The 17597-nt window shown below is 43.8% G+C and overlaps 1 protein-coding gene across 2 annotated transcripts in view; it reads right to left on the reverse strand.

The window, feature by feature from the left end:
• Positions 1 to 1099: 1099 nt before the first annotated feature.
• ARSJ (arylsulfatase family member J) overlaps positions 1100 to 17597 on the reverse strand; it is a 93158-nt gene continuing 76660 nt past the window's right edge. For both annotated transcript variants that reach the window (XM_053251838.1, XM_053251839.1), the window contains exon 2: positions 1100 to 4937. In XM_053251838.1, the coding sequence (XP_053107813.1) occupies positions 3545 to 4937 (1393 nt within the window). In that variant the 3' untranslated portion in view covers positions 1100 to 3544. The remainder of the gene's footprint in view (positions 4938 to 17597) is intronic.

Here is a 17597-nt window from a genome sequence, read left to right on the forward strand (position 1 = left end):
TCTGCACAAACAATAAGAGGATGTTCTTGGTCCCCATAGGAAGCTCTGGAGCGCATACAGCAAGAGTGCCCCACGAGTTAGCACCTCCAGAGGTGCCGTAGGCTCTTCATTGCTTTTGCTGAAATGGGATAAGTGGCACCTTAATAGACTAACAAATCTACTCCTAGGCATGTGCTTTGGCAGTACCGAAGCCAAATAACCTGCACCTTCATGCAGGTACTCCATGCAGGTGCTGCATGGATAGAACACAGGTACTGCATGGAGCAGGCACTGCTCTCAGGGTGCCTGTCTCCGCACAGTACTGTGCACTTCTGACACTGGGAGGCTCCTCTACAGGAAGCTGAGCCCTGTACTACCGTGGATGATGTCTGTGTGCAGGGAGCACTGGAAGGGGTAGTTCCTCCAAGCACTTTCCCCACAGAACGTTATAGGGTGTGTTTGGAAGGAATACCCCACCAGTGCTCACCTCCCACCTTGCCTCATGAACCACCTCAGCTGTTGCTTAGCTTCCTGTCAAGGAGCTCTGCCTTGGAAGTGCAGCGCACTGAACAGACACAGCCATGCGGTGAGTGGTTGCCTCCATATGGTACCTGTGCAAAGATAAAAATTACTTGGTTTTGGTGCTGCCAAAGCCCAGGCTTATTAATTGCAGCATAAGCTGTCCTGAAATACAGATGTATCTGATGAAGTGCAGTGTAATCCATGGAAGCTTATGCTACAATAAATGTGTTTCATCTTTAAGATTTTACTAGACTCTTTGTTGTTAATGAGTTAGAAATCCCTATCCCACATTGGTTATGAATCCTTTTTGTGAAACAGTACACGAATCACTGGTTTAGTGCCAATAGTTCGCAAGGATCTGAGACAACAGACTTTATAACAATTTCTCACTGCATACAACAGTTATCAGCCTCACAAAAACAGGTGAAAGTTTTAAAATGACCATGTGTATAGCTGTGGGAAACTTCTGTCTTGAGCAAAATGGCATGAAGTCCAGCCTGCATTAATACCAAAGTATTGTAAGACCATTTCAAAATCTCAAAATTGATTTTTGCCTTGAGAAATGAAAGAAAAGAAATGAAAACAGAGGTTATTCTAATTATTGCCATAAAAATAAACTATTTTAATAGATATATAAATAAAAAGTTTAAAGTAGATTTTTGTTCCCCTTTTCTCCCCACTCTTAAACATACATGATTTTGCTTCTGTAAAGAAAATGCAGTAATCATATTCCAAATGACTACACAATCAAATAATTACCTTGACATATTTGGAGACAAACACAGGAAGAAAATATGCACCTGAATTATAGCACCTCCTTTTACAGTTATTTCTGATTTTACAGTACATTTAGATAAGGCTACATGAGACTTCTGCTGTGGTACAGCAGGGAAATGCTTGACTAACAAGCAGAAGGTTGCTGGTTCGAATCCCCGCTGGTATGTTTCCCAGACTATGCGAAACAGCCCTATCAGGCAGCAGTGATATAGGAAGATGCTGAAAGGCATCATCTCATACTGCACGGGAGATGGCAATGGTAAACCCCTCCTGTATTCTACCAAAGACAACCACAAGGCTCTGTAGGCACCAAGAGTCGAAATCGACTTGACAGCACACTTTATCTTATCTTACATGAGACAACGTTATCTTAAAATAACAGTGGACTAATAAGCTAACCACATGAAAGCTATGGGAATAAAAAGTGATGGACATGTTATTGTTAGTTTAAGATAAATGACAGGGTTAATATATTGCAGGATGCAGGATGCCTTCTGTGCCTTCCTCTTTATTGGTCTGCTGTATGAAATTTATCCAGTGGTCACAGCTAGATTTGCCAAAGACAATTGTTTCTCTAGCTTTTTGCTTTTTCTCTCAGATGAGCAGCTGTTATTAATTTTAGGCCATTTCAGGGCTGCTGCGAGTCTTCTCCCCAGTACTATATTCCCCTCCCCCACCATTTTAAAAGGGTTGTGTTAGTCTTGTGACACCAGCAGGCCCTACCTCAGAAATTGAACTGACACATCTGTAGTTACAGCTGCAACAGGTTTCCATTCACTTAAGGTGCTGACCTGGCTACTTCTCCCCCTGGCAGGTTTTCCTTATGAACTGGAACCCACCGAAGTCCTTTCCTCCAGAGTGTTGCTACAGCTGGGAGTTTGGAATTAGGCCTAACTGTCCCGGCTCATCTTCCTCAGCCTCCTTGCCTGTCAGCAGTGGCCTGAATGACACCTAGAAATAGAATGTGTAAGGAGAGGTCTTACCCTACCTCAGGGTCCTCCATTACTGTTGTTGGGGAGAGGATGAGGTTGGGTGTGGACTGTGGAGAAAGTATTGCTGGCCCCCTTTACTGGAAACCAATTCCTGACAGCTGTTCGATTCCATGGGCAGAAATCCTGACCTATATATAAGGATGATGGCCATCCATACAGCAGTTGAAGAGCAGAAGTACAAAACAGGGATTTTTTTTGCTACTCACTGCAAATTGCTTATGCATATGAACGTTCGCCTTTCATAATGAACAATGGGACCAGACTGCATGCACGCTTCACTGAATCTCTGCCTCTGGCCATACTTACATATATGTTATGTATCAGCAGTATCACTAAGAGTATTAGCAACTTTCTGTTAAGTTGAAAGGACTTCCTTATAAGGCTGCATGGTTGAGCAGGTATACAATTCATCAGGCACTACAAATACTCATTTCCATTCTCATGCAAACAAATGCTCAACAGCAATGTTTGGGGAACTGCACTTCTATGGCTGCAATTGTTTGCACAGTTGCACACAAATACTGTATTAAATTCAACAGTATTGTGCACACATCTTAACACAGAGTTGCAGTCTACATATTTACGTAATCATAACCATGCACTAGATGTTTTGTGTGTGTATGTGTGCATCTAAAGTAAGACTGTGTTTTTATTGGAATGGATTGTAGCCTGGCACATTCTGGGAAGGAAAAAATTCTTTCCAATTGAAAGCCAGGCAAAATGTAATTAAAAGCAGGTTTCCCACAACTTATTCAGGCTATTCTGGTAGCTTAATGGTTGACTGTGCTTCATCAAGACAACATGAGGAGGCAGCTCAAACTCATTTTAAAAGTGTGATTATCCTTTTTGGTCTTTATTTTCTGTTGGTAGAGAACATGTACCAGTATTGTGTTCACTAAAATAAACAGGTGCATTTGAGCACATAATCCTATCACTATGTGTTCTACAAACTGGGGTTCAGAATCAGCCATAGAATGAGTAAATCTCATTTTATATGGAAGAGAAGATGGTTTATCAAGTAAGGTTCTTTGGGTAGGTAGTGATATTAAATGTGCCTCATACATGTCTCTGCTGTCACAATGTAAGGCCAAATAAAAATGCCAACACAGCAGAAGTGGCATTTCTAGTTTGGTGGAATGTTTCAAAATTATAAATGTTGGAGTCCATTTTGACCTTAGTTCAGCAATGGCACTCTTTGCCTAAACGTGTTTACTTAGTAACTCCTGCTGATTTTAGTAGAATTTCCCCCATAAGGCATAAAACAACAGCTGAAATTATCCTCCTGCAAAGCAACTGAAAGAATGTCCTTTTCTTCTGTTAGGTTTCTTCTTGGATTTATTTTTCTTTTGCTTATTGTCTGCCTTGTTTTTGCTTGATTTCTTCTTCTTATCCTCCTCCTTGAACCATGGCCCCCAAACTCCTCCATTAAAATTGGGGTTACTCCTGGGGTCCTTTGGTGGATATCGAACAGGTACAGCAGTTTTATCAAATTCTGAAAGCCTGTGCAAGAGCTGCTTTACTACCTCTGGATATTTACTGGATAAGTCCAATCGCTCATATGGATCAGCAGTTATGTTGAACAGCCACACAGTTTTACCAGCTGTCCATGAGACCCGTTCATTGTGCCAGCGACTGGGGCCGGCATTACTAAATGACTGAGGAGGGACCCAGTCACTGTATCCTGGATTTCCTGTCAGTAGTTTCCAGTGGTTCACCCGGATTGCTGACTGAATGGCCGTGTTCCAGATCCCAAAGCCAGCTGCCCATGAACCATTTCTGGCTTTGGTGTAGATAGGGTCAATGTTGTGTAAAATATCCACTCTTGGAGACCGTCTTCCTTCACTTATGGTCTCCCACACATCATAGCCATCCAGTTGGGTGTCTTCATCAATCTGTCCTTCTGCTAATGTGATCAAAGTAGGGAACCAATCTGTTATATGTATAAGCTCCTTGCAAACACACCCCTTGTTTCTGAGTAGAGGACTATGGACAAAGCCAACTGCTCGGATCCCTCCTTCCCAGTAGGTTCCTTTGCTTCCTCTGAGAGGCCAGTTATTTCCACCAGCTGTTGGCTGCCCTCCATTGTCTGAAGAGTAGATGATAACACTGTTGTTATAATAACCGTACCTCTTTAATGCAAGGGTCACATTGTTGATAGCTTCATCCAAGCATGCCAGCATAGCAGCATACCTCCGCCGGTTTATATTATTTATTGATCGGTAACGTTCATAATATTTGCCTGGTGCCTGAAGTGGTGAGTGGACAGCTTGGTATGCAATGTATAGAAATATAGGTTTCCTAGGGTTATGGGAGGCTAAAATCTGTTGCACTTTTTGTGTGTACATCTGGGTTGAGTACATGCCATTGTCATGATCCCAAGCAGCATTGTCATTCTCATATAAGTCATAGCCACACATTCGAGGACTGTCGCATTTGTAATGGGTGTAATAATCACCACTACCCAAGAGAGAGCCAAAAAAAGTATCAAACCCTCGCTGTGTTGGCATGCATTCTCTACGATAAAAGCCCAAGTGCCATTTGCCCACCATGTGGGTTGAGTAGCCAGCTTCCTTCAACTTCTGAGGTAGAGTCGCATTATCCAATGGTAAACAGTTAGGTTGAGTGGGCCTTATGACAGAATGCTGAAGACCTGTGTGGATTTGATACCTGAAAGACACAAGAAACGGCACCTTAAACAAAGGAGAAAAATGAGGGTCATATATATATATTATGAACAGGACACAAGTGCACAGTAGATCTTGTACTGTTGATTTGTTTGGCTGTATTGATTGTAACTGATTGTATTGATGAGGAGGAGAGTTGGTCTTGTGATAGTGAGATTGTCCCCTTTGCTAAGCAGGATCCACCTTGGTTTGTTTTTGGATGGGAGACTACATGTGAGCTCTCTATGATATGGTGCATAGCTCAGTGGAAGAGCATCTGCACACTTGCATGCAGAAGGTCCCAGGTTCACCCCCCTGGCACTTTGGGTAGGGTTGGGAAAGACTCCTGTCTGTAACCTTGGAGAGCTGCTGTCAGTCAGTGCAACCAATACTAAGCAAGATGGACCAATGGTATAAGACAGCTTTCTATGCTCCTATGATCTGAAGCACATCAGGTGGAACTCAGCTTATGTATCCCCACCCAGATCTGGCAAAAACAGGCAACTGCAGGGAAACGATTCACATGAGCTGGGAAGCCTTATGCAACAATAGGCCAGGGCAGGCCTCTTGATACTCCTGACCCCTATTAAAGCTCCAGGTCAGGTTTTCTTGCTGGTCTGAGCAACTCAAAGGCTTGCTCTTGCTGACTGCAGACCAGCTTTGCTGCCCCACTCTCTCCCTTGCCTTTGCCACACTATGCCCTTTACTGCACAGAAGTCGAGTCTGACAGAAACCAGACTACATGTGCATATAACAATATATATGAACAGTAATCACCTGTGCATAAAGGGTGAATTTCAGAGAATATCAAGAGAAAGAGCACAAAGAGAATTTCAGAGATTATCAAGCCATTGTGGAACAAGTGTTTGTTTGTTTGAATTACTAATTAATTTTAAATAGTTAATCTCTCCATACTTTGGGAGGCATCTATAGCCGTGTGAGCACAACAGCCACCTGTGGTACCTCTCCTGCTATAGGTCCTTCAGCCCTATGGAATGACTTTGGAGGGTGCTCTGAGGGGTTCAGAGAGAAGGAGGGGGTGAAGGAAATGACTTGTGCTTATGCTTTTGTACTGCTTAGGATGCTGCTCACAGACAACACAGACTCAGGAGTCCTTACAACATATACCTGTAATAACAATACAACAAAATGTTTTAAGCTTGTTTAAAGAAAAGTCCTATCTTTTTCCCACACTAAAGACAAAGAAAAATACACTCACTATGAAGATTGTATCACTGGGATTATATACTGCTTGTGTATACTTTCTGAGTAGTTTTGTCAATCAGGATGACCCTTTTAATCAATGGGATATCATTGCTTATTACTTAAAGAGCCGCAGGGCACTGACATAGAGCCTTTGGAGTCAGGCAGTATATACATTTAATAAATAAATAAATAAATAAATAAATAAATAAATAAAACTACAGTCAACATCCCTCCTGGTCTTGTCATTTGGTTGCAATACAGAAAGTGACAGCTTCTTCCTTAGATGTTGCTTCCTTAGATGTTGCTTTCCTCTACTCCATTCAATGTAACTAGGGTTCTTCGTTAATCCCGCCCCCCATTATTTTTCAATTTATTCATAATATGCAATAAAACTGATATCAGGAGATAAGAGGAGAGGAGGGAAGAGAGAAACAGGTGGGAATCACTGTCTCAGCATCTTCTGAGAAGGTTGCATGGTTGTAGGGTGACAGTTATATGGCAAATGTGTCCAAGAATGCTGACCAAAGAAGACCAGTTGTTGGAGAGAAGTAAATGCTCCTAGGCAACTCCCTGTCTCAAATATCCAATTCTATATAGTCTTCAGGCAGTGGTAACACTCTGTGTTTCTCTTTCTCCTGTAATCTAGCCACTGTAATACATGTATGCCTCCTCATGTGTGTTGATTTTATACTTCTGAGGGCCAGTGGAGTAATTCCCAACCTTTTGTGGTGGTTTCCCTTTCACGTTTCTTAGGAATCCTTTCTTGGGAATCTTAACACATGCCATGACTTCATACAGTCATGCTCCCTCCCTTTCTTGCTGACCCCAGGAGGCTTGCCTGGTCAAAGAATGACAGCTGATTAATCCTTTATTAATCTAGTCGTACTTGGAGAAATTCAAAATATCCACTAACTGGCTTAGGGAATTCTAGACTGGTAACCATGGTAGTCTGTTGTATCAAAAACAATGAAGAGTCTTGTGGCACCTTAAAGAGTAACACATTAATTGATAGTTGTATAAACTCTACGTAGTAATGTGACATGCTTCCGGCACTGCTGGGTCCTGTAGCCTCATTATGTAATATCATGTTCCCATTCTTATTTTTCTACTTTTAAAACAGTTTTGGTCAGATGTTTTGGCTTTTGCCTTCCACAGTGACATACAATTCAATTGTGAATTAAATGAACACTGGGAGCCAAGGTGACAATTTAAAGAATGCAGAGGGTGATATAAATTCTTAGCAGAGTGGGATGTGCAAGAGAATTAAACACATTCCCTCACTCAGTATTATCTTCAAGACTGAGGCCATGGAGTGTTAGGGTTTTGAGTCTATAGATCCAAATGTTGGCTTTCAAATGTTGGCACAGTCCACCCTTGTTCTAAGTAAGAACTTATCTCTGCAATCAGGCTCTGCACTGGAGAACTGGAAAGCAGCAAATGTAAAACCAATTTTCAAAAAGGGATCCAGGAGTGATCCGGGAAATTACAGGTCAGTTAGCTTAACATCTGTTCCAGGAAAATTGATGGAAAGCATTCTCAAGGATAAAATTGTAGAGCCAGCATGGCTCCTGCAAAGGTGAATCTTGCCTCATAAACCCTTTGGAGTTCGTTGAGAGTGTCAACAAGTGTGTGGATCAAGGTGATACAGTTGACATAGTATGCCTGGTCTTCCAATAAGCTTTTGACAGAGCTCCTCATCAAAGACTCCTGAGGAAACTTAGCAGTCAAGGGATAAGGGGACAAGTACATGTGTAGATTGCTAACGGGTTGAAGAACAGGAAACAGAGGGTAGGTATAAACAGAGAGTTTTCACAATGGAAGGAAGTAAGAAGTGGGGTCCCCCAGGGATTTGTACTGGGACTGGTGCTTTTTAATTTATTCATAAATGATCTAGAAGATGGGGTAAGCAGTGAGGTGGCCAAATTTGCAGATGATACTAAACGCTTTCAGGTAGTGAAATCCAAAACAGATTGTGAGGAGCTCCAAAAGGATCTCTCCAAATTGGGTGAATGGGCGACAAAGTGGCAAATGCGGTTCCGTGTTGGCAAGTGTAAAGTGATGCACATTGGGATGAAAAACCCCAACTTCAAGAATAAGCTGATGGGATCTGAGCTGTCAGTGACTGACAGGAAAGGGATCTTGGGGTCGTGGTGGACAGCTCGTTGAAAGTGTCGACTCAATGTGCAGCAACTGTGAAAAAGGCCAGTTCCATGCTAGGGATCATTAGGAAGGGGACTGAAAATAATACTGCTAATCTTATGTTTCTTTTTAGATTGTGAGCCCTTTGGGGACAGGGATCCATCTTATTTATATATTATTTCTCTGTGTAAACCGCCCTGAGCCATTTTTGGAAGGGCAGTATAGAAATCAAATTAATAACATAATAATAATATAATATTATAATGCCCTTATACAAAACTATGGTGTGACCACACTTGGAGTACTGCATACAATTCTGGTCACCACATCTAAAGAAGGACATTGTAGAACTGGAAAAGGTGCAGAAGAGAGCAACCAAGATGATCAGGGGCCTAGAGCACCTTCCTTATGAGGCAAGACTACAACACCTTGGGCTTTTTAGTTTAGAAAAAACATGACTGTGGGGAGACCTGATAGAGGTCTATAACTTCATGCATGGTGTGGAGAAAGTGGATAGAGAGAAATTTTTCTCCCTCTCACATATCATTAGAACCAGGGGTCATCCCATGAAATTGATTGTCATGAAATTTAGGACCAACAAACGGAAGTACTTTTTCACACAAGGCATAATCAACTTGTGGAATTCTCTGCCACAAGATGCAGTAAAAACCAACGACCTGGAAGGCTTTAAGAGGGGTTTGGATAACTTCATGAAGGAGAGGTCTATCAATGGCTACTAGGTGGAGGGTTATAGGCCACCTCCAGCCTCAGAGGCAGGATGCCTTTGAATACCAGTTGCGTGGGAGTAACAGCAGGAGAGTGGGCATGGTTTCAACTCTAGCCAGTAGGCTTCCAGTGGCATCTGGTGGGTGACTGTGTGAAACAAGATGCTGGACTAGATGGGCCTTGGGCCTGATCCAGCAGGGCTGTTTTTATGAGATGCTGCTTTTCTGTCCTACTCAAAAGCATACAGGTGCTGGTAGTGGAGGCAGGCTGCCTCCATGTTACTAAGCAAAGTGTTGTTGCTCTGCCAACGCTGCTCCTTTCATTCCCAATGGGAGCAGCACTAGAACAGTGATGACTTTGTGCTTAGTAGGCACAGAGGTGCCTAGCCTCCACAACCAGCACCCGCGTGCTTTTGAGGAGAACAGAGCAGCATGTGTGCAGTTCACTTAGAACACTCGTAGCCTATATGGCATATATGACAGTCTCTGGACAGGGTCTCATGATCAGTGAGAAACGGTTTGTAGCGGTGAGCGGGAAGAGCGGGCTAAGCCCACTCTCCCCACTCACAAGCAGGGAGGGAGACTTGGGCAGCCGGATCGGCCACCCACACAATTGCCGGCTCCATGATGGAGCTGGCGGGGGCTGGGGGGAGCGGGGGCCAATTGGCCCCCGCAAGCTCCAGCATGCCCTGTGCGAGCGCGCAGGGCATGCTGGCGAGATCCCCGGATCCAGGAGGTGGCTTTCCGCCTCCCCTCTGGGGGTCTCCTCGTGAGTAGCCGTGCCGTGGAGCTGCGCCACGGCTACTCATGATCCAATAGACTGGGTTTCCAGAGCGCTCGCTCCGCAAACCCGGGCTAAGGGGCGGGCTACTTGAGCGGGTTAGCCGCTCAAGAACCACTGGGCTTGCAGCCGAGCCCAGTGGTTCTTACGGTTAGCAAAAATCAGGCTTGGCTCTCCTAGCCTGGTTTTTGCTAATCGTGTGAATAGCCCCTTTCTCTTTCTTCTACTATCCTTCAATTAGGTGGTTTCTAGGCCACTTTGCTTTGAGGATCACCAGAGCTTCTAAAAGGTTCCTGATCTACAGCGGCTGCACCCAGAAAACACTACAAACCACACAAGCACCTGCACCATTTCCTGGGACTCTATGGCAAAAACTTTAAAAAATCCTTTTTAAAGGTAGGCTTTAAACAGAACATGGCTGCTTGTGCCATCATTGTGGGGAGTGAAGAGAAGAATTAGAGCCTCTTCTTCCTCACCCCTAATGGTCCTGGTAGGTAGTTCGAGTTATGAGGTTGAGCCCAAGAAAAGCTTTGAGAGGCTGAAGGTTGTGCAACCCCACTTTGCCCCTCCCCCTGCCGGGACTTATATGCACAGCAGGTTTTACCACGAGTTTATGGGGAGGCTTTACTGCGAACTCAGAATTGTCCCCCCAAAATGATGCAAATAGTGGATTTTTTAATCCCGGATATAAATTGGGCTACACTCTAACACACAGTGAAAAACCAAAATTTTATGTTAACTGCTCCCCGATAACTTACAGGGACTTTGGGGTAAATCTAGCTGATATGTGAACACCCCCCTAGGGATGTGCGGTTCGGTTCGGATCCGAACCGGTTTTGGTTCGGCAGTTCGGATCTGAATCGAACCACCCCGGTTCGGTTCGGATTCGAACCGAGCCGGGGGTGGTTCGTTCGAACTGGTTCAGACACATGAAAATTGGTAGGATGGTAGCTGGCACCCAGGGGTACCTGTCATCCAAACCCCAAAGCAATCGGACACTTGTACGATTTTTTATGAATTTTTGAAAATTATTTTTATTTTTTTCTCATAGGATATAATGGGACTCGAACCAGGCCATTATTCCTTATTGTGGAGCACCCATGGGTGCCAACAACCATGCAAACCCTGAAGCAATCAGACACCCCTATGATTTTTTATGAATATTTGAAATATTTTAATTATTTTTCTCATAGAGTATAATGGGACCCGAACCAGTCCATATCCCCCATTGTGGAGCACCTAGGGGCTCAAAAGCGGGGTGGGTGGTAGACAGGCAGTGGTGCCTACCACCCAAAAAATCCCAAGGCAATTGGACACTCCTCTGATTATTGGTGAATTGTTAAAGTATTTTTTAATTCCTCATAGAGAATAATGAGGATTGCAGCAAAAGTATAGCTTCACGTCGGGGGGAAAGGGGTGTCGTAGAGCGGAGTGTGGTAGTTCCTAGGGTGGGCAAGGAAGCTACCTGAATTATTTGAAAGGAATTGGGGAAAAGGGTGATTTTTGGTTAATTGTTGAAGTTTACGTGTCTTTAAGGTTTTCCCCCATTAGATATAATGAAGGGTGTATCGCTTCACTTCGGGGGGAAAGGGGTGTCGTAGAGTGGAGTGTGGTGGGTGGTAGTTCCTAGGGTGGGCAAGGAAGCTACCTGAATTATTTGAAAGGAATTGGGGGAAAGGGTGATTTTTGGTTAATTGTTGAAGTTTACACGTCTTTAAGGTTTTTCCTCACCCTTTCCCCCAATTAAAGGGCTGCAAAAGCCCTGTGTGAAAAGCTTTTAGATAGTGCTTTGCTTAGGGCCAAAGGGTGCTGAAGTAGGTCAAAGTGGGTCAAACCCCAATAGGTCTCCGAAGCTTTGCACAGTTTTTCTATACTTCCAAGTCAGATAGATAGCTCATGGCCATCAGAATTAAAATATTCTGTGACCGGTTGTTTCAGCTTCTTTGCTGTGATTGTTGACTTGTGTGAAGGTCTGTTGCTGTTTTTATGTTGAATGCTGCATCCAGGGTGCTTGCGTTCTCTAGCATCTATTACATTGTTGGACTTGCAGGTGATGTTTTTAATAATAATAATGAAAACCCTGCTTTTGTAAGTGACAGCTTTTCCTAAGGTAAGTTCTGCTTATACGAAGACTGAATTCATTGATATGATCTAGGGTTTATTATGGGTGCAGTGACAGGAGGTTTGCTAGCTAATAGCTTTGGCAAGGCATGGTGAATTGGTGACCAAGAAGTAAAGAAAAGGAAAGGCTGTGCCATCGAGTCGGTGTCCACTCCTGGCGACCACAGAGCCATGTGGTTTTCTTGGTAGAGTACAGGAGGGCTTTACCATCTCCATTGCCATCTCCCGTGCAGTAGAAGATGATGCCTTTCAGCACCTTCCTGTATCGCTACTGCCCAATATAGGTGCTTCTCATATTCTGGGAAGCACACCAGTGGAGATTTGAAACAACAGCCTCCTGCTCTCTAGGCAGGTTGCTTCCCCGCTGTGCCATTAGGTGGCTGCTGACCAAGAAGTAGCTCCTATTAATAGTCAAGAAACAGGATGAAAGGATGCAGGATGGAAGTCACCCACTAAAGAAATAGAGGTGTTTGTTGACATTTTTCCTGCAGTCAATCAGATGCAGCAGATGTATTGTTGCATATACTGTACATTTAATTTTGAGGGTCAAACTATGGATAATGTTTCTTTTTATGTGCTTCTCAGGTCCTGCTTTGACCTGAGAAGACTCTCTGTGATAACTTTTGAGAATCCTTGTTATATCTAGGGAACTGGTTCAGCAGTCCTTTTACTGATTGCTGAACTGGTCCGGCTGTCTGGCAGTTCAGATGGTTTGGCAGCAGGGGGGTTACCTTTAAGGAGCAGGGAGGGTGCTCTAACCTTAACCCCGCTGCGTTTCCCCTGCGGGCGCAGTGCCTAAAATTGCTGCATGAGGTGGCAGCAGCGTACCTTCTTGCTGCCGTGCATGGTCCGGAGTCCCCCCTGGTCCGGCATGGGGGGGACTGTTACTTTAAGCGGGGTGGTGGTGGTAGTACTTACCCCCGCTGCTCTTCCCCCTCCGGCGCTGGTCCTTTTAAACATCTTCTTGGGGTGGCAGAGTTCCTCCCTGCCGCCCCTGCCCCCGTCGTTGCTCCTTGACGCTTAAAAGAGACTAGAGCTCGCGGCACACGCGCTCGTCTGTGATGCTGGCGTGCGCGCCGCACAGGGCGCATGCGCGCCGCTAGCTCTAGTCTCTTTTAAGCCTTAAGGAACAACGACGGGGGCAGGGGCGGCAGGGAGGAACTCTGCCCCCCCCAAGAAGATGTTTAAAAGGACCAGCGCCGGAGGGGGAAGAGCAGCGGGGGGGGGGGTAAGTACTACCCCCCTGCTTAAAGCTACATGCCCCCGCCCATCCTAACCTCCAGACTGCCGAACCGGTCCGGAGGTCTGTAACAGTGTGCCCGAACCGGACCATGCACACTACTAGCTACTTGCAGTCTGTTATTCTTTTTGATTTTTATTGCACCTCTGTATGTTCTTTCTATCATTTTTCCTACTGGTTGGCTTAATATAATAATAATAAAATTGTAATAATAAAATTGATTGATTGATACTTGCAGTCTGATGCTGACCGGGGCGGCAAGAAGGTACGCTGTCACCCCGCGCACTGATTTTAGGCACAGTGCTGGTGGGGGAAACATGGCAGGGAGGTGTTAGAGCGCCCTCCTTGTTCCTTAAAGGTACCTGCCCTGCTGTGGCCGAACCATCTGCCTGCCGGACCTTGCACATCCTTAGTTATACCCTACTGCTCACTTATCTGGTTTATAGTAAAATACATTTTGGATAAGTTTATATTACATTGTTGTCACAATCACAGGCTAGAAATGGTAAACGGCTCCACAGTTTGTGCAATGTTCTGTAATATGATCACATATTTTAATAGCAAAATAGGAGTTCGGGATAATTGTGGGATTCTTGTTAAAAACATATGGCACCCACATACATACAAAATGGATTCAATATGACAATTAGCAAGAAGTACGCTAGATGCCAGATCAGTAAACACCCATTTGGCTCAAAAAACAAAATAATATTTTAAAGCCACAGAGGTCTTCCGACTGGTGAGAAAACATGAAATATTAAGGACTATATAACAGCATGAACCTTTATGGCTATCTCACATATTGACAACATTTTTGCATTAACTACTTAATGTTTCTGAAGAGATCAGATCATTTTTCATGAATTTTGAGGCCAGAGAAATATAAAGATATTCAGATGTTTATTATTTCAAAGTTATCTTAATCAATCCAATTTGTCCTTTAAACCTTTTCAATAATTCTATTCCTTCCTATTATCAAAAGGTTCCTGCATGCAACTAGTGTACAAACACAAGGCACTATCTAGGTGAACCTAGTCACAAGAAATATCCAGATCTCATGATACTTGGAGTAGCACTGTTGCAATGGCACTGTGGTTGCTCCCCCATATTCCAAGTAATGTCTGCAACTTCCACATATTTTAGTGTGGATCAGATGAGTATGTACCAGCTACCAACACCTGCCCAATCAAGGTATGTATTGCTAGGGTGGAAAGTGACCAGAGGCGTAACTATAATAGGGCAAGGAGAGACAGTTGTCTGGGGGCCCAGTGCCTTGGAAGGCCCCCCAGAGGCAAGTCACATGACTGACTCTCCCAGCCGCGCACCTGCCCAGGCTTCCTTCAGTTGTATTCATCCTCCGAACTTGATATGAGTGCTAAGACCTGGAGCTACCAGAACAGCATGTCTTTCTCTAGTACCATTAAATGACTTGCTTTGTCCACAATTTACAAAACCTTTAAAAAAATAATTTATGAGATCACTATGCTTTTTGTTACCACTATTCAGCCTCATTTAAGATTTCTTCATCATGAGCTGAGCTTCAGTGAGGGGTGGCCCATTTTAAAATCTTGTCTTTGGGCCCACTACAAACTTGCTATGCCCCTGAAAGTGACCGTGCCATCTGTACTTGAAATTCTTGGGTAGAAGTTACACATGTAACTAGCAACCACGTCATGGCAGAAACCATACTTTTCTAGGTAAAGTAAGAATCAGGAATGAGACTCATTTAATGCAGTGGAAAGGGACATGTAGCCCAATCCTAAAGCTATTCTACTCCAACCAAACGGGGTTAGCAGAGTGCTAGCTCTGCTAACCTCGTTTAAGGGGAGGGGTACTTTAGATGGTTTGCTGCCGGGAGCCGTTCAGCTCCAGTGGCAGCAGACGACCAGGAGAAATAGGGCTAGGTTCCCTTGCACCGATTTCTCCTGGTCGTGTGAATAGCTTCATGGTCACGAATGAGAGAAAATGTAGCAGTGGTGCCTGCACAACCACCCATGCCCTAAAGGGTGGAAGCTGCCTTACAAGTCCACAGCAGCCCCATTGCAGTGCTCAGTGGCTCCGTCCATACTGCTGTGCATCACGTCAGCCAGTATCTCCTTCTTGGGTCTTTAAAACACTTATTATTGGATTGTGAGTCACTTTGGGCCAGGGAAGCATGTTACATTTCTCTGCTATGCAAACCACTTTGTAGACTTTTATTGAAAAGCAACATCTATTCTTATTTAATAGTAAGGTTTCCTGGAAATCAGACCCATGGAAACAAACAGTGGCCAGCATCCTAACGAAGCATGGGCTTCAGGAGGGATTGCAGAGATACTCCAGGAGCCCTCATGCAATTGCCCCCCACTGTCCCCCGGAATGTTTGCTGTTGTGCAAAAGCCATTAAAGTTGAGAGGGCTGCCTGCACTCTAGAAGTGCTCTGGCAGATTGAAAACCTGTCGCTGAGGCTCAGCAATAACTCCAGTGAAAATTAAAATCCCTGCAGAAGGCCATTATAATTCCGAGCCTCGTCTACTCTACAGTGTAGACAGAAACAGCAAGCATGAAAAGACTTCCACATACAGAGCAGTGGAACATAGGAACATAGGAAGCTGCCATATACTGAGTCAGACCATTGGTCTATCTAGCTCACTATTGTCTTCAGCGGGTTCTCCAAGGCTGCAGGCAGGAATCTCTCTCAGCCCTATCTTGGAGAAGCCAGGGAGGGAACTTGAAACCTTCTGCTCTTCCCAGAGCAGCTTCATCCCCTGAGGGGAATATCTTACAGTGCTCACACATCAAGTCTCCCATTCAGATGCAACCAGGGCAGACCCTGCTTAGCTATGGGGACAAGTCATGCTTGCTACCACAAGACCAGCTCTCCTCCCGTATGTCTCCTCCTAAGTGGAGGGACAGACTGTGCAAGCCCCACAACCCTTTGGACTGAATGGGAAAGGCACAGGTGATGGCTAGAGCGTGGATTTCTGTGAACCATTTTGTGTAACTTCCCTGTACTTGTTCAGGAGACTTCATTTTGCAGCACAGGTTTGGTGTACAGTCAGTAGCCTAGATGTGCTACCAGTTCAGTAAGTCAACCACACAGATTCTTTCTTTAAAAAATAAAATAAAATAAATAAAAATCAGTGAACTATGTTTAGTACCATGAGAATGTTAGTTGATAATTGGAGTAACAAAAACACAAACAAAACCAAAACAAAACAGTAAGATCTTTATCCAGGTGCATTGACTTATTTGGTTCTTTGCACTAAATTCATCAACATGCAACTTCCAAGCAAAGGAGAAATGCAGAACTGTAATTATATGCACAAGCCAGTGCTGCCTGTGGCAGTCTCATTAAATTGTATTGTAGCGTCACTCTGTTCACAAAGCAAGATTTCACTGTGCTGGGCACTATGTTCCTATAAGAAAAGATTAATTACTGCATTTGTTTATTTGGAAGAGGTGACTGGGAGGCTGAAACTAACGGTGGTGGTGGTGGGGGAATCCGGTTTGCAAAATGCATGCATATCTTCTGCTAATTAGATAGGCTCAGTATGGGGGTGGGTCTGAGTGGGGTATAAACATTTTGCTAGAAACTAGTGAAACATTTGTTAATTAAATCTGTCCCATGCCAGAATTTAAAAAAGTTCCAGAGGGCTATTTTTAAATGCTGTTTTGTTGTCTTACAAACGAGAGTCAAGGTAGGCTTCAGAAGAAAAATCGAGCCTGTTCAGTATGGTGTAATAAATAATCCAGCAGTTTTCTGCTGTACATTTGCTTGCCAACTGCAGATTTCTCAGACAGTTTTCATTTGTTTGTTTTCATTATGTGTGATTTATGTGGGACATTTTTCTATGACTAGGTGATTAATTATCTATCAATGATATGTGTAATGTCCTTCAGTTGTATAGATGTCATGTTACATTATCATCTGTTTTTAGAATGTTTTTAGAATTATAAAAAACCAATCAGGAATACATTAGAAAGATTTATTGCAATTTAATTCACACACACACAAATTAACTGATGAGATGCAGGATAAATAAGAAGGTCTGAAATTCACCAAATTGTCTGTTAAATAGACCAAAAATATGTGTGTTGTGAAATGCTGAATGCATGGATTTCATTATCAGCAAGTTTTAAAAAGGAATACCATTTAATATGAAATGATCTGGATTTTCAGTGGTCAGCCCTTTAGATAGTCTAATCTGATGGATGAGTTTTTCCATAGTGGCCAAATGCCATACATGTAAAAACAAGCTGGAAAGCTTGGTCTCAATTATTGAACACAAAATAAATCTGAAGTGTTTCCATCACCGTTAGCACACAATACTAGTGCTTACCACCACTATGCCTTTCCTTGTCTCATACCTCCAGCTCATTTTCTGTACAGGCATCCCTCACCAACCACGAGGGTTCCATTCCAGCAAAACTCTGTGGTTGGCGAGCCATTGAAATGAATGGGGAACAGGG

The sequence above is a fragment of the Hemicordylus capensis genome, chromosome 5, assembly GCF_027244095.1.
Source record: "Hemicordylus capensis ecotype Gifberg chromosome 5, rHemCap1.1.pri, whole genome shotgun sequence".
NCBI classification, from domain to species: domain Eukaryota; kingdom Metazoa; phylum Chordata; class Lepidosauria; order Squamata; family Cordylidae; genus Hemicordylus; species Hemicordylus capensis.